Genomic DNA, 27370 nt, shown 5'->3' with positions numbered 1-27370 from the left:
TTAGTGCTAGTCACTCATCTTGAGGGCCACTTATCACCAGGATGGGCTGGCAGGCTCAGCCAAGCAGCTGGGGTTTTAATAACAGCAACCGCTTAAGGAGTTTCGGCACTGGCAATAGAAAAGATAGGGTGGGGTTTTTCGTTTGCTTTGGGGGAAAGGAAAGGAAGGTGAAAGGTAAAGAAGGAAAGGAAGGTGAATCAAATGCCTCTGTGTTGATAGCAAAAGGGAAAGCAGGGTGGAGAAGCAGTGGGAGAAACCAGTAACTCCAGTCAGCTCTGCAGTGCCTAGGAAGAAGCTGATTCAAAGAGCAGAGTTGCCAAGCCCCCTTGCTTTCTAAAACTCCTCACTGGAGTGGGAGGCTAGGTGCGGCTGGGAAAGAATTCCGAGATAATAACTTGATAACAACCAAATAGTAATTATTAAGCAGGTATTCTTTTTATTAGCAGCGCTCGGTACATGGGGGAATTGCTCCTCCAAAAACACGCAAACCAAGCAAGAAAATCGCGTGTCTTTTATGTTACAGATCCATGCATACTCATTTCATCTCCCAAAAATGCATTACATATTCATTCTTTCTTGAGAAATCATTAACATATCTCCACGCCTCGTTCGCATGCTCAGTTGGTCCTTTGGGTGGTCACGAGGACCCCTCCTGGGGTCCAAGGATGAAGGCTGAAGTTTTCCTTTCAACCTTGGGAGGAGCAGGGGGGGTGCAGCCCAAATTTTGAAAAAAATAGTTCTTTTCTGCTGGTGTGATGTGGATTCCAGGCTTCCTTATCTTATCTTGCAGGATACCCATTCCTTTCACAATGGGTCCCCCTTAGAAAAACATTTCTCAAGGCATATATCACTATAAGCTAAACAAGTTTAGACAATTGCTATTGATCAACACACAAGCTTAAACATTTACCATTTATCAAAGCCAACAAGAAACATACAAAGTCTGACACAAAAAACCACCACGACTAACCCTATAGCTCAAGAACCAAGAGTGGGAGGCGAGAGACACAGAGATGGTTCTGGAACATGTTCTAACCCACCACAGTGAGACAAGGCTGAGATCAATCGCTTCACTCCAGTGGACGTGTGTTCAAGCACAGACATTTTCTTACCCTCGGTTGAGCCCAACCCATCAGCCAATTGCTCACCTACTGCATTATGTGTTTATCCAGCTGAGTGCTGGACATTTTGTTTGGGAGGATACTGCAAGGGACTGTATCGTACGCTTCACCGAAATCCAGAAAATTCCATCAGCTGCCTTCCCTTGGTCAACTCGGTGGGTGAGCTCGTCACAGAAAGGAATTAAGTTTGTCAAACAGGACCTTCCCCTCGTGAACTCGTGCTGGCTGGGACCAGGGACTGTGTCATTAACGCTTCACAGCCATTCTCACCGGGACAACACCGCACGGACACCTGTGACAGACAGTGCGGCTGCAGGGCTGCTACCCACCCCGCCCCCACTGCCCGCGGCCCACGTGCGCAGGAACGGGGGCGGAGAACAAGGGGCTGGGGCAAATGGAGGGGGCGGGGCTAAGGAGGGGCGGGGTGATGAGGAGGCAGGGTGAGTGAAAAGGGGCGGGGAGATGGGCGGGGCTAAGGAGCGGCTGAGTTGAATTAACATGGCAAGGGAAAGGGGCGGTGCGATTGAGGGGCGGTGCTATGTGGGGCGTGGTTAAGGGGGCGGGGCTAAGGATGGGCCGGTCGACTTGGCGTGGCTATGTATGGGCGGGTTAATGGGCGGGGCTTTGGACGGGGCATGACTATGGACGGTGAGGGGCTAAGGAGGAGTCTGTGTCGAGTAAGGGGGCGGGGTATAGATGGACGGAGTTAATGAGGGGGCGGGGTTAATGTGAGGGACGGGGCTATGGGGATTGAGTCGACTGAGGGGCGGGGCTAAGGAGGGCTGTGCCGAATGAGGGGCAGGGCTAAGGGCGGGGCGTGTCTAATGAAGGGCTGTGTGGAATGAGGGGCGAGGCGAGGGGAAAAGGGCGGGGCTACAGGGGCCTGAGGAGGTGTCTGTGTGGGGTGAAGGGCGTGGCTAAGTATGGGGCGTGTTTACTGGTGGGCGTGACCGTGTAGAGGCGGGGCTATATGGGGCGGGGCTACGCGGGTGTGGGGGCGGGGCTAAGGAGGGACGGGCTATAGAGGGGCGGGAATATGGAGGGCGGGGTTATGTATGGATGGGGGTGTGGCTATTGAGGGCCGGCTCGGCGGAGCGTCGTACGTTGCGACGCCGGCGCTGAGCGTGACGTTACTGTCGCGCGCCCGGGCGGAGGGATGTCGCCGCCGCTGTTCAGCCTCCCGGAGGCTCGGCTCCGCTTCACGGTGAGTCCAGGGGCGTTTCCCTTTCCTTTCTCACTGTTCCGCTTTCCTCGCTCCCCTCTCACCCCCCCACGTCCCGCCGAGCAGGGAGGGGCCCGGGGTCCGGTTCGAGGAGCGCCCGGCGGGGGAGGCTGTGGGGACGGGAGCGCCGTGCCCATCAGAGAGAGAAAAACAGCGTGAAATAGAGCGGATCGTAAGGTGCCAGGTTGGGAGGGATCTGAGGAGTCATCTGGTCCCGTCTGGATGCAGTGGAGTGGGATGGGGTAGGATAGGGTAGGGTAGGATAGGGTAGGGTAGGGTAGGGTAGGGTAGGGTAGGATAGGGTAGGGTAGGATAGGGTAGGGTAGGATAGGATAGGGTAGGGTAGGATAGGGTAGGGTAGGATAGGGTAGGGTAGGATAGGGTAGGGTAGGATGCGATGCCATGGTTTGTGTTGTAAGGGACCTCGAAGATCATCCGGTTCCAACACCCCTGCCATGTGCATGCAGGTGATACACAGCTTAAATGAGGCGGCGCAGAACCCCGTCGAGCTGAGCCTTACAAGTGTTCAGTGTAGGGGAGTCTACCATTTCCCTTGGGACATTATTGGGGTTGTTCAGACTGGAGAAGAGGAAGCTCCGAGCAGACCCCAGAGCAGCCTTCCCGTACCTGAAGGTGCTGCAGGAAAGCTGGGGAGAGACATTTTACAAGGGCAGGGAGTGATAGGACGAGGGGGAGTGGCTTTAAATTGGAAGGGGAAAGACTTAGATCAGATGTTAGGAAGAAACTCTTCACGATGAGGTTGATGAGGCACTGGCACAGATTGCCCGGGGAAGCTGTGGATGCCCCAGCCCTGGAGGTGTCCAAGGGCAGGTGGGGTGGGGTCTTGAGCAACATGGTCTGGTGGGAGGTGTCCCTGCCCTTGGTCGGGGCTTAGAACTGGATGATCTTTAAGGTCCCTTCTAACCCAACCCAAACTATTCTATGATTATTCCAATGTTTAACTGTTCTTATGGTGAATATTTTTTTTCTGGAATCCAATCAGAATCCTCAGGAGCAACTTATACCCATTACCCCTTGTAATCCTACTAGTTTTGTAACTTTTATTCCTTTACATTTTGGTAGACTTCCACTAGAGAGGCTCTGCATAACAAAAGTATCAAGCCATTGTTGAATGCGTTTAACCAGATTCCTGGGAGGTAAGTAAATGCTGTTTGATTTTTATAAGGTGCCTATTCAGATAATTTGTAGTAATCTTGCCCCTAACAGTTGTTTTTAACTGATGTGGAATGTTTGCATTTGCAGTGAAAATGAAAAGAAGTGCACCTTGGATCAAGCTTTTAGAGTTATTGTAGAAGAAGAAATAGTAAGTACTTTAAACTGCTACAGCTTATCTCTTTATGAAACTCAATTTCTGTTTGCAAGTTAATGTGTTAGCAGCAACTTATGTTAGTATAAGGAAATACTGTTTATTAAAAACACTCATTATTTGAAAATTACAAAATTAAGATTGAATATAGATGATTAAAGGAGATTGGTAGGGAGGACAGAGTAGCAGTATTTTCCAGATAACACGTTATAGTGAGAGGTGTTGTCAACGTGTTTCCAGCAGTTCTTTGTAATGTTTATGAAAGTCTGCCATACATTGAAATTCTAGTTCATAAATATGCATTGTTCTACAACAATACTTTAAGAGTGAGGTGGAGCAGGTTATCTATTTCTAGCATTTAATGAAGCTTTTTGTCAGCTGAAAATAATGATGAGAAGAGGAATCAAAGAATGTTTTTGTTGGTATTACCCGAGTGAAGGCTGAATGTGAAAGTTTTCAGAGGTAAATATACAGTAGATGTTGTAGGGTTTTTAATGTCTAGAAGTAATAAAGAACTGTTATTAATTCAATAAAAACTTTATATAGTAATTGACAGGCCTAATTTAATAGATTGTTTGAAGTTGTGCTTAGCTGAATGTCAATATCCGTTTTAAATAGGCCTACTTGGAAACAAGAATTTTAGTTTTGCTACATGTATTTAGGTCAGAATAGAGAAGTTTGACGCTGTTCTCTTTGTTTAGATAAACAAAGCCCCGTGTGAAAATCTCCTGGCAATTATTTCGCTTGCTATTAATGGAGTCACGGAAGGTGAGCATCTTTTTTTCAAATCTCTTGGCAGTTTTAGGGGCTATTTAGGGGGATTTTAAAATCTTTATTTTGGTGCATCATTCACAACAGTTAGATTTGATAATATGTGGTCTTTATGCTAGTAGTTATTAATTCTCTTTCATGAGAGGAGTGAGGTATAATTAAATCCAGTTATATCTGTGACATTTGTGTTGACTTTTTTCTTTTTTTTATAGTAGAGGAAGAGGCATGGGTTTTTTTGTGGCTTAATTAGCATTTTCTATCTTTGTCCACCACTGAAAAAAGCTTAGAAGTCTCCTATCATAATTTCAGAGAGGAGACCGCTGAGGCAGAGAGGTTAAATGACTTGTGGGGCTTTCTGTCAGTTGCTAGCAGAGACAGAAATAATCTCTCAGTTAACAGTGTTTGTCTCCCAGCACTGCCCTGTCAGCGCATGGCTGACATCTTTTTCTAGAACTGTCTTTTGTGTCAGAAATTATTGTGCTAATCTCTTCTGAAGAGCTTTTCCCTCTCTTTCCTTTACTTGTTCATATTATGCATCAAATACTTGTTTGTTTTAAGAAACATAGCTCAACTACAGATATGTTTTATGAACTGTAGAATAAGGAGACCTGTGATCAAGGAATGCAGCTGCTACTAAACTACAGAGCATGGTTAGGCAAACATGGAGCACTGCTTTAGTGGTACTTTGCCTGAGGAAAAGTCTCTCAAACTTCTTAAGTGTGTGTAGTGTAACTAACCATGTGTTTGTAAGTCTGAAAGAGTTCTCTTTCAGCCTGCAAAAAGATGAGAGATTGTTTCAGCCTTTGAGGTTTTTAGAACAGTTACTCTTTATTATTTGTTTTACGTTAGTGCAAAGCTCTTGTAAAGCTCATCTGCATATGTTTACGTGTAGAAATAGCTTTAATGGAAGGTTATGCTTTAGACCAAGCTTTTTGTTAGGATTTGTAGGAACCGAAGAAACATTTTTTTCTTCTTTTTTGGCACAATGTCCCTGACCTGCCGTGCATCCTTAATGAATTTCAGTTCAAATTGGCTGAATAAAATGTTTCCTGTTCCTCGTAGGTATCTGCACTGCATCAACCCCTTTTGTGCTTCTGGGGGATGTTCTGGATTGCCTGCCTTTGGATCAATGTGACAAAATTTTCACTTTTGTGGAGAAAAATGTTGCTACATGGAAATCGGTAGGTGTTTTTCCAAAATGTGGTATAGTTGTGCCAAAGATCCTGTTTACCTGCACCATTTTTACAAACAGATTTTAACTGTCTTTGTATTTGTTTCAGTTAAAATAGCATAGTTCATTTTGAGGCTTAATAGTGTCTGGGCAGGAGAGGAAAATTAATAATAAAATAAACCATAATTTCGATTGTTCTATTTCAACTCCTTTTTCTACATCATACGGTGTCTGTCACATTTAGAAACCGGAAACTTTACTTCTGATGTACAATTGGTGTGAGTAGTTTCTTTCTTGATTCATTCAGCCTCTTTCTCAGAGCCGCAGGAGGTTTCTCCATCTCAAATTCTTGCAGGGCAAGTCATTATCTTGGTCACTTCCGTAATGATCTTACCATTACTGTGAACTATAGTGATAGTGAATATGTTAATCCGTGTTTTGAGACCTGTGTTGTTTACAGTCTTGCTGTGTCATGGTGCTATAGCAGGAGAAGAGCTACTGCAACGAGCTGCTGAGCCGCTTGTGCTGTGGGCACTGTTCATTAAAGAAGGGAATTCAGGCTCTTGGGCAGAAGTCCTAAGCTGACTGAATTTTATTGCAAGATCATAAGAAATCTTGGATCTCAGTGTTCTTTGTTTGCCCTTTGGCAGTACTGCTGGGACCACAGGGGTCAGCAACTACATAGGTGCTGAAAAGCATTCCAGTTTCTCCGTATTTTCCTAACCTGGATTTCCTAACCAAAACTACCTTCCATAAGGATTCATTCAGACTGTTCTGTTTCAGCCCCCCTTCCATTATGTTCACAAACTGTTCTAATTCAAGTACCCATCAATTTCTTTCTCCTGTTGCCAGATAAATAGTACTGTGAGTGCTCTAAATCTTCTGTGTATTGCTCTTTGCATATACGTATAAATAACACATGGAATAATAAAAGCAGCAAATGTAAGGATTGGTGTGTCTCAGGAGAAAGAGTTAGATACTGCTCTTACAGCTCATTGTCACTCGTGGTTTTTCTATATGGAAGCTGGATTTAAATGTAGTGGTTTATGCTTTCTTGGACTTTTTATGTTGCCTTTTTGTGAAACCTGCCTCTTGAGAGAAAACTGAAATTTAGTGTTAACAGAAGGAATGACTTTAAATTACTCATTGCTGGTGATTGACTTAAGTTCTGCTCAAGAAGGTTTTGGGTCTTCTTAGTGATCTAAATATCTTTACTTCATTTCAGAATACGTTTTACTCTGCAGGAAAAAATTACTTGCTACGAATGTGCAATGGTGAGTTGGAATTTTTCGGGGGGGAGGAATTAGAGAGCTCCCTGTCTCACCAAATTAAAGTGAGTTTAATAATTTGATTTACGTTCAGATTTATTCAATAAGTAATGAAGTTAGGAGGCAGATCACTCATCTTGGCAGATATTTATGAGTCTTGTGGTTAATGTCCTTAGGGAAAATCTCTTCATCAGTGACAGTTATTGCAGATTGTCGAAGCAATATGTATTCCTCAGCAATGACAAGGCCCATATTGGAGGCTGTATTTGAGTAGGATTCATTTCAACTCATTTTTTTATTGCTGTTAAAAGTGTTAAGATAATTAGTAGAATACATTTGGAAAAAATATGGACAATCTGAGGAAGTGACTAGCATTTACATTTACAAGTATTAGCTTCCTTTCGTTAGGTGTGTAGGTCATGTATTTAGCAAGTCTTAAATTCTAGTGCATGAGAAATTGAAAGAGGGATCAATATTAATGTTCTGTACTTTATACAATATTTAGACCTCCTAAGAAGATTATCTAAGTCACAGAACACGGTCTTCTGTGGAAGAATTCAGCTGTTCTTGGCAAGGTTATTTCCGCTTTCAGAAAAGTCAGGTGAGATTTGTTTTGCATTTCATTACACTTAACATCTAATGACAACTGAATAGGCTGAATCTTTTAAGTTTATGATGTATGTAGACCAAATTCAGTTGGAGAAAATCACTTTGCACATGTATCGCAATTCTTGGCTCTACCCTTGATATTGTAAGTGACTTTTAGTCACTTTTAGTTATTGTAAGTGGTTTCAAACACAAGTTTTGAGTGCTGTTTCTGAGAATCTAATATAAGCATCTCATAAACAACTCTGAACAGACTTGGGAACATCACAGGTTCTAAGACTTACCCTTTGTTTTTCACAGGACTTAACTTGCAGAGTCAGTTTAACCTGGAAAATGTCACTGTTTTCAATACCAATGAACATGAGAGCACTCTAGGACAGAAGGTGAAAATTCCTCTTTTTTCACTCATTTTGCAAGAAACCTGTAAGACTGTGCAGAAATGTACTGCTGTGCACAATGTTCAGAACTGAATGTTTATAATTCAGTTGTCCCTCTTACAGATCAAGCTGCTGATTCAGGAAATAAGCACGATACCTCGTACATTAAACTTTGAGGGGAAGAAAGTTGACTTGATTGCGAGGAATTAGCACTGTCGTTTCACTAAGTTTTCCCCACAGTGTATGGAGGGCAGCGCTGTCCCTTTGGCTTTTTTTCCAAGAGAAGTAAGGCTACCATTGCAAAGTGTAGTAAGGTGTTAAGACAGGAATTTGTTGTACGTTTTACTGAAATAATAGTACCACAAAATAGTTTGGGTTGGAAAGGACCTTAAACATCATCCAGTTCTAACCCCCGTGCTATGGGCAGGGACACCTTCCGCTAGATCAGGCTGCCCAAGGCCCCATCCAACCTGGCATTGAACACCTCCAGAGATGGGGCCTTCACAGCTTCCCTGAGCAACCTCTGCCAGTGCCTCACCACTCTCATAGTAAAGAAATTCCTCCTAGTCTAAATCTGCCCCTCTCCAGTTTATACCCATTGCCCCTGGTCCTATCACTACAAGCCTTTGTAAACAATCCCTCCCCAGCTTTCTTGTAGGCCCCCTTCCAGTATTGGAAGGTCGCTGTAAGGTCTCCTCAGAACCTTCTCTTGTCTTTTGAATTACTAGCTCCAGCTTTCTGATCTAAAGTGTAATTGAATGTTTAAAATAGAGAATGCAACGAAGACTGTTTGTAAATCATAGTGGCATTTGGTTTTAATTCTTTTTTCCTATTAGCACACTGAGGAGAGAGAAGAAGGAATGGATGTAGAAGAAGGTGAAATGGGAGATGATGAAGCACCAACAAGCTGGTGAGCTTATAGTAATTCTAGAAATTGAAACAGTATTTTATAAAATGCAGGGATAGAGGTGTTTGGGAAATACCATTAAATGTACTCGGAATTCTATTTACCTCCGGTCCTCTCAAGATTAGTTACAACCTGGCAGTGTCTTAGTCTGTTTAAGTGGAGACGCCTGGAAGAGGGAAGAAATCTGCAGATGATTTGAAAAGCTTGTGTGCTCTGGCTGAAAATTCTCTCTTTTTCACAACTTTCCTAATTATCTTGACAAAATTTGATCTGGTAAGATGTACTCAGGGATTCTGATTACATACTATGTATGCTTTTAGGAGAAAAAGCTGTGTTCCTCTTCATTCTCCAGTTAATAAGGAAAAAGGGGTCTTAAGAGTTACACTATTCTTGCTTTTATGGTGGGAAAGCAACAGTAGACTGGACAGCAAACTCTATTACAGATAAATTCTGAATTATAGATTTCTCTGGAAGGGCTCGCTATTGACTTGTTTCACTTCTAAAATTAATTTCTATGATTGCGCATTCCTGAGTAGACTTGAGTTTAATAGCTTGCTTTCCATGTGGATTTTTGTAACCCTTTGAATATTATTTTTTCTCCTCAGTTCCATTCCAATAGATTATAACCTGTATAGAAAATTCTGGTCACTTCAAGATTATTTTAGAAATCCTGTGCAGTGCTACGAGAAGGTCTCATGGAAAACTTTTCTTAAGGTAATCTGAGTTTGTGCTTTCAAGCATTCAACCTAAGTAAAAATAACCGTTTATATGAGTAGACGAGTGACCACATACAAATAGAACAGTTGAACAGCTAATGCCACTTGAAAATAAGCGTGCATGAGGAAATGCATTTTGCTGTTTTCTGAAGTGAAATTTAGACAGTAAACAGAATATTAAGGTGTACAGTAAATCCCCTAATAAAACTTGTATGAGTCACTAGCAGAAAGACTTCATATGTTGGAAAATGTCAGAAGTATCATTTTTGTGATTCATTAGCTGCAAAAAGCAGAACTTGTGGGTTTGGGTGGGTTTTTTTTTCCCTAACAAGAAAGGTAGTTTTACCTAGTCCTAGACTTTACTTTTGAATAGTCACAATGATCCTAGTGGGACCCTAAAGATCATAGATTTATAAAGAAACGAGGCTCTTTATAGAAGCGATGACTTGAATGTCCACTTCAGCCAGCTGTTTCAATTCTGCTTAGTTTGAATTTTGATGATTATTGTTAAGCTAGTGTTTCCTTAAAATTTGCCAGCCAATGTTCATTTAATAGCAAAAGGGGCGGCTTGTTTGGGTTTTTTGTATAATCTTCGTTCTGTGTGTTCTGGTAAAAAGAGGTAACATCTGCTCAGACATGGTAATATAAATGTAGTTGATTAGATCTACGTTCTCGGCTTTCAGAAATAAAAACCTGCAAAAAAAACCCATGTGTGCTTCAGGGAAACTGATTAAGGCCAGGGTTAAGCCTTTCTTCATTGCAGCTTTAAGGCTCTGAATTGATTACAAGAGCGGCACTGCAAATTTAAGTCTCACTTTTGTACTTTTCTTTATATATGTTGAACAACTTAACTTTGAATATAGCACTATCATCGCTTTTTTTCTTCATAACACCTAAACAACAAAACAATTGTGCACTGTTCACGACCCATTGATTTTTCTTAGCATATTTTAGGTGCTCCATATTATTAGATGTTTTGAAGTGATAGATGACAGTTTTACTGTCATTTGTGTTGTTTAGAGAACCCCCACGTATTGGTGGCAAGTAGTTCTTGTTTTGACTGGTTGATAGCAAGTTTACAAATGACTTTATTTGCTCGGCCCCAAGTCTAGTGCTGTTCTGTAATTAATGACAAAGTTTTTGTATTACTTTCATGAGGTAAATAACTCTCTTTCTATAGTACTCGGAAGAAGTTTTGGCTGTTTTCAAAAGTTACAAATTGGATGATACTCAGGCTTCCCGAAAAAAGCTGGAAGAACTGAAAACAGGAGGAGAACATGTGTATTTTGCAAAATTCCTAACTAGTGAAAAGGTATGTGATTTTTTTTTTTTCTCGGAATCCCAGACTAGTCAATATTGGAAGGACCTGTGTAGTGCAACCTCCCTGCTCAGAGTTCTCAGCCAGAGCAGGTTGATCAGCGCTGTGTCCAGTTGGGTTTTGATTGTCTCCACAGATGGACTCCACAGCTTCTCTGGGTGTCCGATTACATTGTTTGATCATTTTATTTAGATAGATTTATTCTATTATTTTCTAATTTTATTCTTTCTTTGTGGATTCCCTCTGCTACTTGATGATTCAGGGATTTCTGTATCTCAATAAGAGACTGCAGTAAAGCTCAGTAAAGCTGACATTTATTGTGTTTGATTTGTATTGTTACATTTAGAAAGGGAAGTCAGGAGTAAATATTTAAATATCTGTTGCTTTTTCTTATTGCTTTTAGAATTAAATTTTCAGTGGTTGGCTAGTGATATGCCAAGTATATTTCCTGCATCATAATAGACCTGTTTAAAATTGCTTTGAAAAAGATCTTAAGATTTTTTTAAATTGTATTTCTGACTTAATAATAAATAGAACACTATGTTGAATTTAATCCTAAAATTGTTGTTTTCACCTTGGAATAATGTGAATGGAATAACTAACTTTTAAATGCATGTATTAGTAGATGACAGAACACAAGTCTCAGTGCAGGATGAGTTTTCTCTTTCTGGGATGAGAGAGTAGGTAAATTCCTCATAAGCCTTTGGCCTGTGTGTTGACAATTTTAAAATAACATAGTATCAGAGATATAGAACCAGTTGCGTAGTTAACACCCAGTAGTCAAAGGCCTTTTTCTTCCAAGATTCTTAAGATGTTCTCTTTGTATAATTTATCATGCTGTGCAGCACATAGGGTAGAAACTAAAGAGTGTTATCACTGTGTTAGTGTTGATGGGAGTGAATGCTTCTGTGGTAGCTGAATCCTTATGTTATAGCCAGTAGTTCACAGGAAAACAGCGCCAGCTGTCCTTCAGTTACTCAAGTACTGGAATATTTGTTTTTCCCGATTCTTATTTGCTTCAAAGTGAATGTTGTTAAATCCAGCAGTATACAACTAGTTAAGCTAATATCTAGGGCTGCTTCTACAAGCAGTTCTTTGTGCTTTTAGTAAATTGATTTCATTAGAAAGTCTGTTACTTCTTCCTAAGTTGTGCTAGGTGATAGTTTGCCAATCTTAGTACCTTACAAAATGCTGCCCTAAAAGTATAGGTGATATTGAGTAGATGTTCTGTAATGACTTGCTATCATCTTGTTGTAAGAACGGTCTCCCTGGAGCTTATCTGAAAATGTTGGATTTTTTTGCTTATATATGTTTAATATCTTGAAAATACATGTGTAATTCTTTTTGTTGTTGCCACTTTTGTTTTTTAGCTGATGGATTTACAGTTGAGTGACAGCAACTTTCGCCGTCACATCTTGTTGCAGTACCTAATACTGTTTCAGTATCTGAAGGGACAGGTCAAATTTAAAAGGTAATGTGGTAATGGTTTGTTTTGGGGATGGGGGAGCTAAGAGCTTGGAGGCGAACCAAAATGTTTTGAGAGAGCTCATATCTACTCATTCTAAGATTCCTTTGAGACTTGCAGAGCCTTGGATTGGTAAGTAAAAGATGTGACTGAAGTAATTTTTCAGCGCGAAAGGCAAAGTCTTATTCTTGCCTTTCTCTGCTCCTCTCTGCATCATTCTCTGCTCTGCCTTACAGTGGCTCTAGTGTTAATTAGCCTTACTTAAATCTGTGTTTACTAAACCAGCAAAAAACCTAATCTGCTCATCTCTGCAGAGTTAGTTTTCTGCCACATTCATGAATTGAGTATGGTCTCGGAAAAGTAGAGGCCACAAAAGCTTGCTTAAAGTGAGTGCCAGCCATGGGAGGGAAGGAGTCTCTGGCAGCAGCACATTGTCAGACCAACACAAGCTACTTGTACGTGGCATCATTTTGAATCTGTATTGACTCCACGATCTGGCATTGGTTGCCAATTTGTTTTTTCCCTGGTGTGCTACAGAATTCAGTCTAAACCAGCCAGAAAGAACAATGGTGAATATTGCTTTCATGTATTAATGGGATGGAACAGAACCGTCTTTTCCTACTCGATACTCTGATGGTACGCTGAAAAAAACCTACCTCTCTGTTCATTTCCTGGGGTGTTCACCACATGCGCACATAATGATTAACATTGAAAGCAGCTATCTTTCACCACTTTTACACTGCTCTTTATAAAGAGATCTGAAAGGACTTTGCAAGCTAGATTAAGATCTTTGCCCTCATGCTATAGAGTATTTACCAAGGTAGTGTGGTGGCCAAGAAGGAATAGAATTTACCTCCTCTGGATTGCTGTTCAACTCTGTAGAGGTGGTAGACAGTCAATGACAATTCATCAAAGTGCTCTTTAAAAGCACTCCATTTATCAGTCATCAAGGATAATATGGCATAAAAATGGTGTAATAGAGCACTTGGTGGGGTTATTGTAAAATAATACTAATTATTCCCTGAAAGATGAGCTTTTTTATATCCTCTTAAATAAGAGAAGTTAGTTCTAAAAGTCTTTCTCATGCTATTGACATAGTTGTAGTCGTGTTTATATTTGCTATTTAAGGTACCTACTCCTTCATAAAAAGCTGGTTTATGTTATTGCTTTTGAAATCTGAAAATGGAATGTTAATGTTTATGCTTCAAATGGACTCTTCTTGAACCAGTGAAAACAAAAATTAGATTTCTTGTCTGATTTTTGAAGTGTTTTAAAAACTTCTGATCTCTGCTTGGGAATGAAGTGAGCTATATTGTATTTATTTCTGTGTTTTTTTTCACTTCTAATTACTGATTGCATTATAATTCTAGACAGACAAAGCAACTTTGTTTAATGCCTTCAGGTTATGCCATATTTAATAGTCTACAATTTCTGTTTGTATACAGCTGGTAAACTTTCTTGTCTACAGTAGTGCTATAGCTCGGGTTAGGAGACAGTTTTCTTGAAGGAAATCTCTTTATTGTGCACACTTGCTGTGCTTTGGATCCAACATCAAGGTGTGATCTCGAATCATGCACATAGTCTTCCTTGTGGATGAAGGTAAACCTGAAAGTATTTTCCATGATCACATCTAATTATCTCCACAAACTACTAAGCAGACAGTCCTTGGAACCAGACCAGAGCACAAAGTGCTTTCTGAAGATCCTCTCAGTATGTAGTATAAACGATGTGTCCTCAGTGCTATTTTGATGTGTAGTAAACTCTTCACATTTTTACAAACAAAAGTGAGCTGATTTAGTGACACTTCTTTGGTTTGTTTTTTTCTCAATTCCAGTTCAAACTATGTTCTTACAGATGAACAGTCTCTTTGGATTGAAGATACTACAAAAGCTGTTTACCAGGTTGGTACAGTAAATAGTTCTATAAAAATTACATGGAAAAATATTTGTTATGTAATATCGTTTTGACCACCTTTGAAGCAGTAACCAGTATTTTCTTTGTCTTTTTTTCCTACATCTTCTGCTATAAATGTAATGCAAAAAGTTAACTTTTTTCTCCCTCTCAATCGTAGCTTCTTTCAGAAAATCCTCCAGATGGGGAAAGATTCTCAAAAATGGTAGAGGTAAGTACTTTGGTGCCTGTCTGAACAAAGTCTATATAGAGCACAAAAAAGCAGTATCAGTTTAAACTGTCTTTTGGAACACAGGTATAATATCTGAGAGGATTATTTATCTCATGAAGTGGGCCTGCAGGAAACCTAATGAAGGGCCCTTTGTCAGGGAGTGTAGGGATAGGACGAGGGGGAATGGTTTTGGGCTGAAAGAGGGGAGATTTAGATGAGATGTTAGGAAGAAATCTTTTACTGTGAGGGTTGTGAAGCAACCTGTTCCAGTGCCCAAAGAAGTGTGGATGCCTCATCCACAGAGGTGTTCAAGGCCAAGTTGGATGAGGCTTTGAGCAACCTGATCTAGTGGGAGGTGTCACTGCCCATGGTGCGGGGGTTGGAACTGAGTGATTTTAAGGTCTATTCCAACCCGAACCGTATGATGATTCTGTGATCTTAGTAAAAAAGGTCTCATGTCTTTTTATTCTATAGTTCTGTTTTTCCAATGTTTTCATTAATGTGCTTTTCCTTCTCCTGGGGAAGAAATGCAAGTGTGAATTCCTGCCATCAGCATGAGTGTATACAGGGGGCATTGGTTGTTGAGGAAAAAATAAAACAAAACATATTTTTAAGCAAATCTTTCCACAAAGGATTGCTGCGCCCAAAGAGATAGGAATAAGGTACATGTGGAATTAAAAAAAAAGAAGGTCTCATCTTGTTTTCCTGTTTTCCTTTACTTTGGCTGCATCCATTTTCTTATTTAGAGATGGAGGAATTAAGCCTTTCCCACAATTATTGAGGAGTGGAGATTAAACTAGTTTTTAATAAACTGAACCAGTTCCTAAGACTTACTTTCAATGATGACTTTCAAAATAGTGGCTGAAATACAGAGTAATAAAGTTTTCTGCTTGATTGTAATAACTCAATTAAGGATTTTAGGGTCCACTCTAAAGGTTTTTATGACTCTAACAATGTGCAATATTATTTTTCTGTAGCATATACTGAATACAGAAGAAAACTGGAACTCATGGAAAAACGAGGGTTGCCCAAGCTTTGTGAAAGAAAGGTAACATTGTTATGAAGTAGAAGCTTGCTGCTGTTTATTTGGAATGGTGCTTCAACGTCAGAATATGTACCTGTGGTCTATATGAACATCAGCGATTCATGCAACTCTGAGATTTGCATGGTTGAACGTCCCTTCTTTGTGTGCAGAAGGCTTCTATATTTCTGTCAGGATTCTTAGGGCTTTATTATGCTAGTGGAGCAGTAGTTAGGCATGTAGGGAGTCTCAGGAGAGCCTTCCTCGCTGTCTCAAGGTGACATTTTATTCTCTTAATACTAGGAATGCATTGACTGAGGAGACAGAAGCATGTTGTCTCCCCTACTGCCATCAGCAGGCCCTAGACTGAGTAGTGGCTGACTCTCCCATAGGCCTTGGGTTGCCTCTAATGAAGCACTTGGTGTTATGGCTTTGATGGAACAGCATACCTGGAGTTTTGTGTAGTAGTTCTCTGACACACCTTATTTATTAGGTCTGCCACTTGGTGGTCACCTGAAGGGATGTTATGATTAAGTGGCTATCACCATTGAAAGATTTCCGGTGTAATTAGTTACTGACTAGTGGCAAAACTTGAGCTTTTACTCCCTACGTCTACTTGACTATCATGAGGTGGGGTTAAAACATTCCTTTTCCATCCTTCTTCGTTCTAGATGTGCCTGTAGCCTGTTGTAGTAAGGAGCAGCTGGGTTATTATCTCTTTCCAAAGATATCTCTTTTATGGAGAGAGAACAGGTGAAGCCTCCTCTTTGTGACTTCAGCTGTTTGCAAAATGGGGAGGGCAACTTTGAGAGGAGAGAAATTACTGTTGCAGGGAGAAAAGTAAGATTATGAAATCTGACTTTTATAAATGTTCTGTCTCCTTTAGATCTCAGCCAGAGTTTCAGCCTGGGTAGGTCTTACCTTAACCTCAGTGGTCTGGGATCCATGTTCTTAGTTCCCATGAAATCAGGTGCACCTGGGGAAATCATATAGATCATGCTTAGTGTGCTGCTGGCATAAATGTGATTTGCCTCTTTTTCTGTATTGGGACTGATAAACCTTTTAAATTTGTGAATGAACTAACTTTGGTGTCTGGCAAATCCCTTTCCCTAATCTACTTTCTCTCTCCTCTTGCCCCCTTCCCTCCTTCCACTCCTAGAATCACAGTACTTCTGAATATTTTCATTATGATTTAATTTGGCACCAGCTGAAGTGAGATGCCTTGATTTTGTTCTCTAAATATTACTGGTTTGATACTAAAGAGCACTTTTTTTCTTTAGACCGCCTGATTCAAAGCCAATGAGGCCTGTGAGAAAGAGGCCAGCTCCAGAGGACTTCTTAGGAAAAGGACCAAACAAAAAAATCCTGATGGGGAAGTATGTTGGATTTTTTTCCTGGGGTTTGGTTGGTTAGTTGTGGGGTTTCTGTGGGGATTTTTTGCCACTGACTTTTTTTTTTTCCCTAGCCAGTAATTTCCAACTCCCTCACTTTGGAACTGCCAGGAAAGAACAGCCTAGGATATGTCATTCTTTTAAACCATTCAGTAGGCTTCCTTTCCTTATAGTCATCTCTTGTAGATCCCTTTTAAATATTCTGTAAGTTACAGGCTGAAAAATCAGTTGTTTGTACTGTTGGGTCAGCTTTTATACTTCTGTCTTTATGTTTTTGCTTAAAACCTATCTATGCCGAGGGTTTTAAAATAACAGCCACTGGTATTTTATCCTTGCGGCGAAGAATTATTCTTGATATGTCCTCTCCAACAGAAGTGCCATAGTTTGCATGACACTAAGTGCAGCATTTTTCCACTTCTTTTTTTGTTGGGAGAAAGGCTCATCTCTTCATTGTAGCAGTTCGCCCAACCTAGGTGTGGAAATCTTGACCTTGTCTTGAGCTTCAAGACCTTGTACTGAGTGTTCAGTAAAATATCTCTCCTGAAAAAGAAAGTGATAAATTATTTCATTTATCAAAATAAAATCGCTTGCCCTTAGCTAGTTTGGAAAGAGAGTTTGTTACTGTTTATGACCATAGATAAGCAAGAGAATACAATAGAAATTTAACTCTTAATTTGCAATGTCAGACTTCTGTCACTTCTGTTAATTCCTAATATATATGTATCATGAAGTTTGTGTGTGCTTTATTATAAAGGCTCTAGAGTGAGAATTTCTGTAGCATTGTTTTCTGTGCCTGTCTTAGGTGAATAATGGAGCACGGAATGATAGAATGATGAATATGGAGTTTAATATGTGTTTATGCCTCTCTTTTCAGTGAGGAACTGACCCGCCTTTGGAATTTATGTCCTGATAACATGGAAGCTTGTAAATCTGAGAGTAGGTAGGTAAAAGATGACACCTCACTGTCTCTGACTTTCAACGCTCTATTTGCACTCAAAATTACAGCTATTACAAAATTAGCATAAGTATATAAGATGATCTTCATGGTTTGACGTTTCACTGTGTGTTTTGAGAGAAGCTGTTTTTATGAATCTTTGCCTTAAAAATCTCCCTACGGTTTCCTTTACTGGTGTTTATGTTGTTGGTAATTTCCATTGCTTAGTAAACTAAAATCTAAGTAAAAAAACAGATGGAAATTCCCATTTTGTAGAGCATGATAGTATAATTAAGTACCTTTTATATAATAAAGGAAGATTGCCAAGTTGGGCTCTAATGAAGTTAGCATGTTGTTTGGCTATTATTTTCAAGGAGACATGTGCTTTGAACTATACCAGATAAGAGGGAATTGCCTTGCAGGCATCGTTTCAGTGTGTACTGCATCTACTAATAGTCCAGATGTAGAAAAATGCAGTTATTGGTTGTCCGTTTGCTTCTGCTTGCACAATTCTAGGGAATACTGACAATGTACTTCACTGCGTAGCTCTCTTATTTGTTACAGAGAGTGTAGTCCCTTTCTGTGCAGACGTGGTCCCTAGTATGAAAATTTAGAAAAGAAATAGGACAATTCCCAAAGAGAACTTTGCTAGTAGTGTCTCTGAGCGCTGGATGCCTGGGGAGAGGTGCTAGCTGTGCAGATGTCCCGAGTGATGGCTTTGCTTTTCCAGAGGCTGAGAGCTCTGCAGAGGAAGTGCCTTCATTTTTTCTGAGTCTGGTATGTGCAGGAAGGCCTCTAACAGGATACTTGCCTGAACTAGGCCAAGGATTAAAGGTGGAATTGTGTTCAGAACCAAAGGTTTTGATGTCCTGTGCACGATTGTATTGCGCTGCAACTTTGTTAAATTAAAAAAAAAAAGGATCTAAACCAAGAAAATGCATGATATGGTAAAAGGGGAAAAAGAGATCCTGGGAGATCTGGATTCAGCTCCAAGTCTTATTTTAAACTTTGACTGTAGCGTTTTGCATTGGATCCTCATGTCTCCATTCATATGTGGTAATACTTCCTTACCTGTAATCTTTTTAGGTACCTGTTCTTGGGATAAAATCTGGCTTTTAAGTTTTCGCATAGTGCCAAATATAGCAGGATTCAAATCAGATGTGTTTTCCAGATGCTGGCCTTGGTTCCAGTAGTTGATGTTTCTACACGTGAACATGCATAAAGCACTCCTTTTGCCAGCCAAAATGTATTTTTCAAAACAAAACTAAAGTGAATTTATAGACCAGTGCAATTTCCCCCTACCCCAACTGATCACTGGGTTCCCTTGTAGAAGTAGATGTCTCTTGTCAAATGTTAGGTAGGAGAACTGCAGGTCATTATGACCTTGCATTGCACCACTGGTAATCTTTTCTTACAGCTCTTTGGTAATATGCATTTCTTGCTTCTAATCCTCAAAGCAGCAGTCCTGTCCTGATTGGAGTGAATATTATTTCCGTTATTTTTCTGGGTCATGGTTCCTTACATACTGGTTTGAATATCTTAGAGGAGCAACCGCTAGCTGTTCTAAGAACAGAAACATCAGTCATCTTTTTAATACGTCCCTTATGAACCACAGATATTGTGGTTTAAATCACAGAAGAGCAAAGGTTGGAAGGGGACCCCTAGAGATGTGTCCTTAGTCCATCCCTTTTGCTCAAAGCAGGTTTAACTAGAGCAAGTTGCCCGAGGTCTTCTCTAGTTGGGTTTTGAATGTTATATCGAAGAGCAGAAGCTTCACAGCCTTCATGGGCCAGAGTTCCAGTGTTTGACCACTCTCACAGGAAAGTTTGGGGTGTTTTTTCTGATGCTTAGGTGGAAATTCCTGTGTATCAGTTTTGCCAGCTGCTGCTTTTGCTTTCCACCAAGTAGAATCGAGTCTGACTCTTCCTTCCTTACTGCCCCCATCAAGTATTGTCCCCAAGCCTTCTGTTCTACAGGGTAAACAATTCTAGGTCACTCAGTCTCTCCATGTCAGATGTTCCTGTCCCTGCGCAGCCTTTTGCGTGGACCCCTGAGTCCTGGCATACACTAGTGATAGGCCTCTAGTGGGATGTTGTGCCACTGATACCATCTCTTTGAGCCCAAGGTTTCTGGTGCTGTTCAGTCTGTCTCAAATGGATCAGTTTCTCCTGATGCCTGTAGACTTTGGACCTGCATTGAATGTTCTTTGGCTGAAGTTCTTTCAGCAGAAGGTACAGGGATCACTGTGGGGGATGAAATGAACATGTTTGAGCAAGCTGGAGAGCCACTAAGATTGGATCGTTAAGTACAACTAGTATTTCCCTCCTCTAAACTAATGATTGTGAATCATTGAAATTGGGGAGTAATGGTAGTCTAGGTTTCTCTGGTAGCAGATGAAACTGAAATGGGAGAGTGGGGAAGTAAACAGGCCATGTTCTACTTACCCTGTCCTGTCAAATTGCACAAAACTAACAATCATCGTGGACTGAGTACTTGTGAGCTGTGTGAGTGGCAGTGTTTTTGTAACACAGCCAGTGTTTATGGAAGTTTTGGTTCCTTATTGCCAGAATTCATCTTAGGTCCCATAGTCATTTTGCACTGAAAGCTGTTGACAGATCTTCATGTCACCTTTTGGTATGGGAGAAGGTTTAAATACATCTGATAGGCAGTGCTAGCAACTACTGATACGCTTCACTGGTTAAGCAGTAAATAATTCTATGGCAACGTGTGTCAAACAGATTCTTTGCTTCTTTGCAATTGTTAAATTTGAGTAGGTGTTTTGTTTTCTTCAGTGGATAAGCTTGAGATGTGTTTGAGGGAACTGAAAAGCAGCTGTTCGAGAGTAGATTGTGAGGAATATTAAGCTCCTTGTTTTATTTTTTTAGGGAGTATATGCCAACGTTGGAGGAGTTTTTTGAAGAAGCTATTGAACAAGCAGACCCTGAAAACATGGTTGAAAATAAGTATAAGTATGTTAATCTTTGTGTTTTGCTTTATTTTGATCTCTTTTGTGTTTGGAATGCTAAAGGAAACAGATTGTTCTCTGTGATACTAATATCTGTGTTGGACACCAGTAATGTCCAAAAAATATATGTGTTTTGACAGAATTATATTAATTACTAAATGCCTCAGATCTTTTTCTGTGTTTTCATAGATGCCAGGCTTATGATCCAAACTTGTGTTTTATTACAGGGCCGTGAACAATTCTAACTATGGCTGGAGAGCGTTGAGACTTCTGGCGCGCAGAAGTCCCCACTTCTTCCAGCCAACAAACCAACAATTCAAGAGCTTGCCTGAATATCTAGAAAACATGGTAATCAAATTAGCCAAGGAGCTGCCTGTAAGTAATATCCTATAATAATAAATGCTGAATTCATTTGACATCCTGCTTGTGTTCCTGCAATCCATTCAGTACATGAGGAGGGAAAAGGGCAAAAAGACCGTGGAGGGGAAGGTAAAATACAAATTGCAGGTAAAATTGGTCTGATCAATGGAGATCACAGTAACAATAAACTGTGAATAGCATAGACTAACTGAATAACTGCCTTGTATGCTGTGAACGAACAGCCGTCGTAATCCCAAGTTTCCCTCCTGGGTTGGTAGACAGGAATATGTTAGGCGTTAGGGCTCATGACTATCAGTAGCTGTGGCTGCTGGGAGAGCAGCAGAAGGGGCAGGGTGTGCAGCTGAAGATGCTGTGCCAAGTGTTACCAGAGCTTTATAGCAAGATTTACCAGATCTCTTCTGTCAGCCCCCTGATTTTTAAAATACGTAAAGAAAAATAGACCTTGTGGAACTCTAAATCTAAGGCATTAACCCTTTGCATGTCCAACAGCATAAATTTGAGGCCAGATAGGGGTCTTCAGTGTGACTTTATACACAACAAGAGAGACTAACAGTTGGGGGGGGGGTGTGTGTTTTCTAAACCTTTGGGTTAGCACACAGCCCAGGATTTGAACTCGTGCTTCCATATTTGAGACCTACCTTGTCTGCAATATGAAACTAAGGAGGTGTAAAAACTGGATTGTGATATCTAGCTTCTTTATTTATTCAGCCATCAGAGTTAACTGGATGCTAATAGCAATTTTAGCAGAATACTTGGGGGGGAAAGCTGTTTCATATCTTAAGATATCTTTTTATGCAGTGTTCTTGATGGTACTGCTGTCACATACCAAATGTTATGGAAAGAAAGAAATACATAGATAAGGACTGTGATTGAAAAATGGGAAAAGAAGCCTTTTGTTCACCTCAGCTGATCCATAGCTAAACTAGAGAGTGAAAAGTTTGTTGTTCGCATGTTTGTTTGCCACGTCGAAGTTTGAAAGGACAGAAAAGTTTGAGGAATTCCCAAGTGAGGAATAAAATTAATGAAGAAGAATGCAAAAAATGTTCATCAGTAGTGATCTCGTAGAAAGCTGTTTGTCACTTTTTTTTTAAGTAATAGAGCAAGGTGTGTAATGCTTAGTTGTACTTGCTGTGAAAAGAAGACAATCCTGTGAAGGCAGTGAATACTTTCATTCATTTTTTAGTTAATACTGTGTTTTATTAGAACACTTGTTACTGGTGTTTTGGATACAGGAGATCAGGGGAATATTAATTCTCACGTGGGATCGTGTCAGTTTTCCCATTCTGACTCACATTCCGGAGACAATCGCAGAGCTGTAAAATTTCTCTTTAATCACGAAATTAATTCAGTAATGTCTAGTTCTCTCATTGTAGCCTCCTTCTGAAGAAATAAAAACAGGCGAAGATGAAGATGAGGAAGATAATGATGCTCTATTAAAGGAAAACAATGAAAGTAAGATCTGCACGTTCTCAGTCTTTTCAGTTTATCTTTTGACGTGTATTGTGGAAGCTGTGTTTCCACATACCTTCTACTGAAGGTCACCAGTCCTGGTTACCCCAGTGCTTCTGACTTGAACCTGCACCAGTAGCAGCCTCTCAGTCTTGTGGCCAGCTGTGCTGAAAGCGTTCAGCTTGTTGAAATTGGATTAGCACTTTCATTCCAAGCTTTTTCCACCTTTTCTGCTGCATGATGCATGTTTGCAGTGTTAGTAGATGTTGATAGCTAAAATGCCAACATTGTTGTGTAAAGATCTACCCACATGTTCCTTCCCCTGCTTTCCTGTTCTTTCTGCCCTTTTATTGCCACAGGTTAAGTGCATCCCTTTAGCCCCTGCTGGGGTGAGTAGTTCTGGGGCTTTCAGAAATGGATGTATCCCAACTCTGAGATCTTTACTTCCCGTTCATTTAAAACATCTTAAAGGCAAAAGTTTCTCGGCGCGAAGAGCCACCTTCCTGACCAATATTATCTCTTGTTCGTTCCACAAGCCAGCCCTTCCATGTTTGTCTCTTGCCTATAACCCTGGTATGTGTTGCTCCTAAGCATCCTTCCCTTTCTCCTGTGTCTCCGCATCTGCCTTTTTCCATCCTCATTCATGCCTTCAGCTCACAGCACCTTCTCCCTTGCGTGTTGTATCTCTGTGTGCTGCGTGGCCAGATGGGATGATACGCAGGGTGTGGAAGCCACAAGCTGGATACCGCTGCCAGTTTCATTGAGAGCTTTTCTGTTGCTGGAAAGCCTCTTGTGGGCCCCTGTGAATCTTTTCTGCTGCGCTTTTCCATCCCATAACTTTTTTCCACAGTCTCCTTGCTGACAGTGTAAATCATAGAATCACTAGGTTGGAAGGGACCCACTGGGTCATCGAGTCCAACCATTCCTAACACTCCCTAAACCATGCTCCTCAGCACCTCATCCACCTGTCCCTTAAACACCTCCAGGGAAGGTGACTCAACAACCTCCCCTGGTGGAGCTTCAGGCCATTCTCTCTTGTCCTGTCCTCTGTCACTTGGGAGAAGAGAACAGCTCCCTCCTCTCTACAACCTCCTTTCAGGTAGTTGTAGAGAGCAATAAGGTCTCCCCTCAGCCTCCTCTTCTCCAGGCTAAACAACCCCCTTTCCTTCAGCTGCTCCTTGTAAGACTTGTTCTCCAGCCCCCTCACCAGCTTCGTTGCTCTTCTCTGGACACACTCCAGAGCCTCAACATCCTTCTTGTGGTGAGGGAGCCAGAACTGAGCACAGTATTTGAGGTGTGGTCTCACCAGTGCCAAGTACAGGGGCAGAATAACCTCCCTGGACCTGCTGGTCACACAGTTTCTGATACAAGCCAAGATGCCATTGGCCTTCTTGGCCACCTGGGCACACTACTGGCTCATGTTCGGTTGGCTGTCAAACAACACCCCCAGGTCCTTCTCCTCTAGGCAGCTTTCTAGCCAGACTTCTCCTAGTCTGTAGCACTGCATAGGGTTGTTGTGCCTCAAGTGCAAGACCCGGCATAAATGTTCTTTTCTTTCCAGCTTAACGCTGTCTGACATGGCCTTCATGGCTTCACTGTGTCGGATTTACGTCTTTCTTTAAATCTTGGTTTAAAGCAAAGATGTCAGAGCTGTGGTCGGTGCATTTCCATACAGTGTTCCACTTAGATGGATGCGATCCAAGTGCTTTTGTTGTTTTGTTGTTTGTGGTCTTCCATTCTTTCCCTTGATGTAATACTTTAGCTCAGATAAATGAGTGGGACTGATAAGCACTGGAGAGAGTTGAAACTTCCACTGCCTGCCAGCTGGCTCGTCAGGTGGCATGAGGGCGGGATAGTTATTAAAAATTAAGAACGCTATTAATTTCTGTGCATAAGTAATTATGGCAGGGCTTTCTCTTTAAAAGAGCAAACTAAACAAGTGGAGAGCCGTGGATTGTAGACCATGATAAGCTGTGTGTGCAAACCCAGCTGTGTAATCACTGCAGCACTTGCCTTCTCAGCAGAGCACAGCATTCCATGTTTTTATCTTGATGCCAGAAAGGCAAAAAATTCCTTAAAGCACTGACTATGTGTTAAAGTTCTTGTCCTACTCCCAAGCCTGCTGATACTGGGAACGTGAGGCTTCAGTCACTCAGGAAAAGGGAAGCAAAGTGTATTTTGCTGAGTTAATTTATTTGCTGTACTCACAGTTAAGTCCAAAAGACAACTGAATGTTAAAGATTACTCTGTATTTTAATATTATAGTTGAGTCATGTATTGAAAATTGCAGGCTGCCTGCCAGAATCTTTGGTTTTCTTTGGAGGAGGCAGTTCTGATTTACTTGAGGCTTTAGCAATTTTCTCAGTTAAACAGGAGATAATATAAATAAGATTTTCTTTATCGTGGACACTAAGGGACATTGAAAAAAAAAACCCAGCTAATGCATCTGTAAAAATCTTTCTGTTCTTGGAACTCTTGAATAGATTTGAACAACTAAAGGAAAGGTGTAGATCTTTTAGTAAACAAATAGGAGGTCTGAAAGGGAGCAGATCAGAGAAGATTCATTTGCAGTACTTGGAGACATTTCCTGTATCTTGCCGTTATTCTTTCTTTGTTTTTTTTCCCCAGGTCCGGAGGCACAACGGGACAAACCCATGACAGGCGAACAAATTGAGTCATTTGCTAACAGGCTTGGGGAGCAGTGGAAGGTCTTGGCCCCCTACTTGGAAATGAAGGATTCTGATATAAGGCAGATCGAGTCGGACAGTGAGGACGTGAAGATGAGAGCGAAGCAGCTGCTGGTTGCCTGGCAGGATCAGGAGGGCACACACGCAACCCCTGACAATCTGATCGCTGCACTGAACAAAGCCGGGTTAAGCGACCTTGCGGAAAGCCTCACCAGCGACACCGAAGGCAGCAGCTAACTTGCATCAAGCCCAGTTTGGTTTTGGGGGTGGTGGCTGTTAATTGTGACTGGTTTGCTGTTATTGTTGTTGCTAGGTGGTAGATTTTTTGGTAGGTATTTTATGTTCAATAAACAGTAAAACTTTTTAATAATATTTTTCAGTTGTCCAGATTTTCTGAGAAAAGGTTTAGTTGTCTTGATCAAGAAACATGAAGGTTCAGGGAAAGGGAGGAGAGGGGGTCCTGGAAAGGGAGGAGAGAGGGAGAGGCAGACGGCAGTAGGAGAGTTTGGCACCCACAGAGCTGTGTTGAACAGAGCAGCTGATGGTTTCTCTAACTGCCTGCTGTCTCTGGGTGGTTGCTCAGAGTGTGGGTAGGTGCGCAGGACTTCTGCATCATTGTTTGGCACAGTGGGAAGCTGCAAACCATCAAAAGGTACCTGTGTTTGCAAGTGGGTCAAGACTGAGGAGATAAGAGAGTTGTGGTGTTCCGAGTCATAGTGATCATTGTCCCTTGGAGGGACGCTGTGGTCAGTCTGCTCTCCAGCTGAAGAACTGCCTCTGGACCTTGACAGGCAATAATTGGGATGTTCTATGCTTTGTTTTATTAGGAATCATTAACTTCAGTTGCTGCTTGTGTCTGGCTGTGTAGGAACAACCTATATCCTCATGATAAATGAGGTAATTTTGTCCCAGGTCAGTGTGAAGTGACAATATCAGTTTCATTTTAAGGATGATATGTCTGGCTGTTGGTGAGCGCCAGTTCTTCTGTGTAGCTAGATCTGTTTTCCAGTCAGATTTTTTTGTGGTCTTAAGCTGTAGCTGGCTACAACTTGTTTTGTGGCTATTTATTTCTTGCAGAATTTGTCATCCAGTGAAATCTAATTGCTGAGTGAAAAACTACACATCAGAGGACTCTCTTTCCACAGTGTATTGCTCCAGTTATTAAATCCTCGGAGTTTCCAGGGTGGTTTGCAACCAGCTCAGAGCTACATTGGGCACTGCAGAGCCATTGAGGAGTGCTCTGTGTCCGCTTCCCTCCCTTGGGATTTAACTGTGTTAGGAATTTGATTACTGGGTGCTTCAGTTAAGTTAGCATGGGCTGAGCTATGGGATGTTTGGTAGAAATCACAGCTGAAGTCTTGCTCCCTGCTGGAAGTGCAGTTTGGTAGAAGGTATGAATTAAGGAACTTCGAGCCCCTTGTGGACTGAGGGGTGTGGGGACAACCAGCAGCTCTGGGACATGCCCTTCCTGCCATCCTGATGATGAAAAAGCTGGAGATGAGGATGGCCACAGGTTCAATTGATCAAGGGACTCAAGCGCATGGTACGCTCAGGTGTGTGGGGATGACCAACAGGTCTCAGACATGGCCTTCATGCCACCTTGATGCTGGGAAAGCTGTGGATGAGGACAGCCCCAGGGAAGGTGACTGAAGGAAGCCATATCCAAAGTTCTGTTCTTGATGCTTCAAGCATGAACCTCAATCGGCTCCTCCAGCAAAGGTGAGTTCTGTTGATGGCCCAGTGCTTTTCTGGGTGTTGCCAACACTGATATGCTTTATGCAGCCCCTGCTACCATGGCTGCTGTGCTCCTGCAGGTAAGCAAAGCCCAGTTTGGCTGCCACCACACCAGACTTATCTACTGAGTAAAGAGTAACAGGAAACAAATCACAGAACAGTTTGGGTTGGACCTTAAAGAACATCGAGTCCCAGCCCCTCTGCCACAGGCAGGGACACCTCCCACCAGACCAGGCTGCCCGAGGCCACATCCAACCTGGCCTTAAACACCTCCAGGGATGGGGCAGCCACTGCTTCTCTGGGCAACCTGTGCCTGTGTCCTACATCTGAAAAAATAGGTGGCTTTATTACCTGGCTGCTCAGAGACATTCAGCAGTAGAGGCCCATGAAGTGAAAACAGACGCATATTGGCTACAC

General features: G+C 41.6%; 1 protein-coding gene across 2 annotated transcripts; it reads left to right on the top strand.

Moving 5' to 3' along the window:
- The first annotated feature begins 2187 nt into the window (after positions 1-2187).
- THOC1 (THO complex subunit 1) lies at positions 2188-25576 on the top strand. Of its 2 annotated transcripts, XM_054059748.1 has the most exons (22): positions 2188-2325; positions 3427-3500; positions 3607-3667; positions 4372-4438; positions 5504-5622; positions 6838-6886; positions 7386-7481; positions 7787-7869; positions 8700-8773; positions 9376-9484; positions 10667-10798; positions 12175-12275; positions 14104-14170; positions 14341-14391; positions 15369-15439; positions 16299-16322; positions 16693-16788; positions 17678-17743; positions 20623-20706; positions 20930-21077; positions 22457-22535; positions 25161-25576. In XM_054059748.1, exons 1-22 carry the CDS (start codon positions 2278-2280, stop codon positions 25454-25456), a joined length of 1995 nt encoding a protein of 664 aa, XP_053915723.1. In that variant the 5' UTR covers positions 2188-2277; the 3' UTR covers positions 25457-25576. The 2 variants fall into 2 exon arrangements, with proteins under 2 accessions (XP_053915723.1, XP_053915724.1); XM_054059749.1 differs by lacking the exon at positions 16299-16322.
- Positions 25577-27370: the final 1794 nt, after the last annotated feature.

The sequence above is a fragment of the Cuculus canorus genome, chromosome 2 (genome assembly GCF_017976375.1).
Source record: "Cuculus canorus isolate bCucCan1 chromosome 2, bCucCan1.pri, whole genome shotgun sequence".
Taxonomy (NCBI): domain Eukaryota; kingdom Metazoa; phylum Chordata; class Aves; order Cuculiformes; family Cuculidae; genus Cuculus; species Cuculus canorus.
The sequence above is the reverse complement of the archived record's forward strand: the minus strand, read 5'-3'. Positions and strand labels throughout refer to the sequence as shown.

What these genes read in the sequence shown, in the direction of transcription:
- THOC1 (XM_054059748.1), top strand. Translation starts at nt 2,278, where the DNA reads ATGTCGCCGCCGCTGTTCAGCCTCCCGGAGGCTCGGCTCCGCTTCACG. An exon ending in TCCGCTTTCAGAAAAGTCAG is followed by an intron (nt 7,482 to 7,786) that starts GTGAGATTTGTT and finishes TGTTTTTCACAG; the next exon opens with GACTTAACTTGCAGAGTCAG. An exon ending in GGACAGGTCAAATTTAAAAG is followed by an intron (nt 12,276 to 14,103) that starts GTAATGTGGTAA and finishes TCTCAATTCCAG; the next exon opens with TTCAAACTATGTTCTTACAG.